General features: G+C 49.3%; 1 protein-coding gene across 1 annotated transcript; it reads right to left on the bottom strand.

Annotated features, from left to right (window-relative positions):
* On the bottom strand, positions 306-1,271 carry LOC102190713 (olfactory receptor 56A4-like). Its single transcript, XM_005689795.2, has one exon. It carries the CDS (start codon positions 1,245-1,247, stop codon positions 306-308), a length of 942 nt encoding a protein of 313 aa, XP_005689852.2. The 5' UTR covers positions 1,248-1,271.

Genomic DNA, 1,477 nt, shown 5'->3' with positions numbered 1-1,477 from the left:
TCCTACTCTTTGCAACCACATGGACTGCAGCATGCCAGGCTTCCCTTTCCGTCACCACTTCCTGGAGCTTGCTCAAGCTCATGCCCATTGAGTCAGTGATGCCATCCAACCATATCATCCTCTGTCATCCCTTTCTCCTCCTGCTTTCAATCTTTCCCAGTATCAGGGTCTTTTCAAATGAATCAGCTCTTTGCATCATGTGGCCAAAGTGTTGGAGTTTCAGCTTCAACGTCAGTCCTTCCGATGAAATTATTGCCTGTTAGCAATTTCTGTTCCCAATTTTTTGGCCTGTCACATTTTACCTCTTATAACCTCCTGAGCAGTTTTTGGATTCCCTGCTTGATCTCCTTGGTTCTCACACCATAAACAATGGGGTTCAGAGCTGGGGGGATGAGGTGGTGCAGGATGTTGAGCAGGATGGGGACATCTGGGGGAATCCTCTTCCTGGCCAGGTTAGTGATGACCAGGACCAGCAGGACTGTGCTGAAGAAGAGGATGAGGATGAAGTGAGAACCACAGGTGCTCAGGGCCTTGGCAGCAGCTCCCTCAACTTTGATCTTTAGCACAGCTTTCAGGATAAAAGAGTAGGAGAGAATGATAAGGATGAGGTCAGAGCCCAGTAGGGTCCAGCCTGCCACAAACTGGTAGAGCCGATTGAAGGTGATGTCATCACAGGAGAGTTTGGACACAGAGAGGTTAGTGCAGATGCAGTTCTTGATGATGTTCTCCGCACAGTATCTGAGTCTGGCGGAAAGGACTGGAACTGGGAGTGACGCAAGGGCATTCCGGGCCACTACAAAGATGGTGGCTCTGGTCACAAATTGGTTAGTGATGATAGACGGGTAATGCAGAGGGTGGCAGATGGCCACATAGCGGTCATAGGCCATGACCATGAATGTGCAGGACTCCATGGTCAGGAAACTGTTCATGATGAACATCTGGAGGAAGCAGGGAAAAAACCCAATAGACCTGAGGTCAAACCAGAAGATGGCTAGAACCTTGGGGATGACGGTGAGGCAGAGCACCATGTCCAGAAGGGAGAGGAGGCTGAGCAGGTAGTACATGGGCTCGTGCAGAGAGGCCTCCAGCTGGATGGTGATCAGGAGGGTGGCGTTGGCCCCCATGGCCAGGAGGAAGAGGAGACTGAGGGGCAGGGACAGCCAGTGCTGCCATCTCTGGTAGTTAGGGAAGCAGATGAGGAGGAATTCGGAGACTGGGGGAGAGGAGTAGTTGCTGAGTGATCCCATGCAGCGTATCCTGATCACACTGGAAATCCAGAGTCCTTAAAATGTAGAACAGAATGTAGCACCATGGGAAGTGTATGTTATAATTGTAGTAAAACTTGGGTTTTCTCTAGAGCTCTGAAACTGCCTCAGTGATGATTTCAAGTCACCATCATCATCGTTAATCATTGCTGACATTTAACTAAAAACTTGCCATGCATGTGGTATCATGCCAAATACTTTATATGCATTAT

The sequence above is a fragment of the Capra hircus genome, chromosome 15, assembly GCF_001704415.2.
Source record: "Capra hircus breed San Clemente chromosome 15, ASM170441v1, whole genome shotgun sequence".
Taxonomy (NCBI): Eukaryota; Metazoa; Chordata; class Mammalia; order Artiodactyla; family Bovidae; genus Capra; species Capra hircus.
The sequence above is the reverse complement of the archived record's forward strand: the minus strand, read 5'-3'. Positions and strand labels throughout refer to the sequence as shown.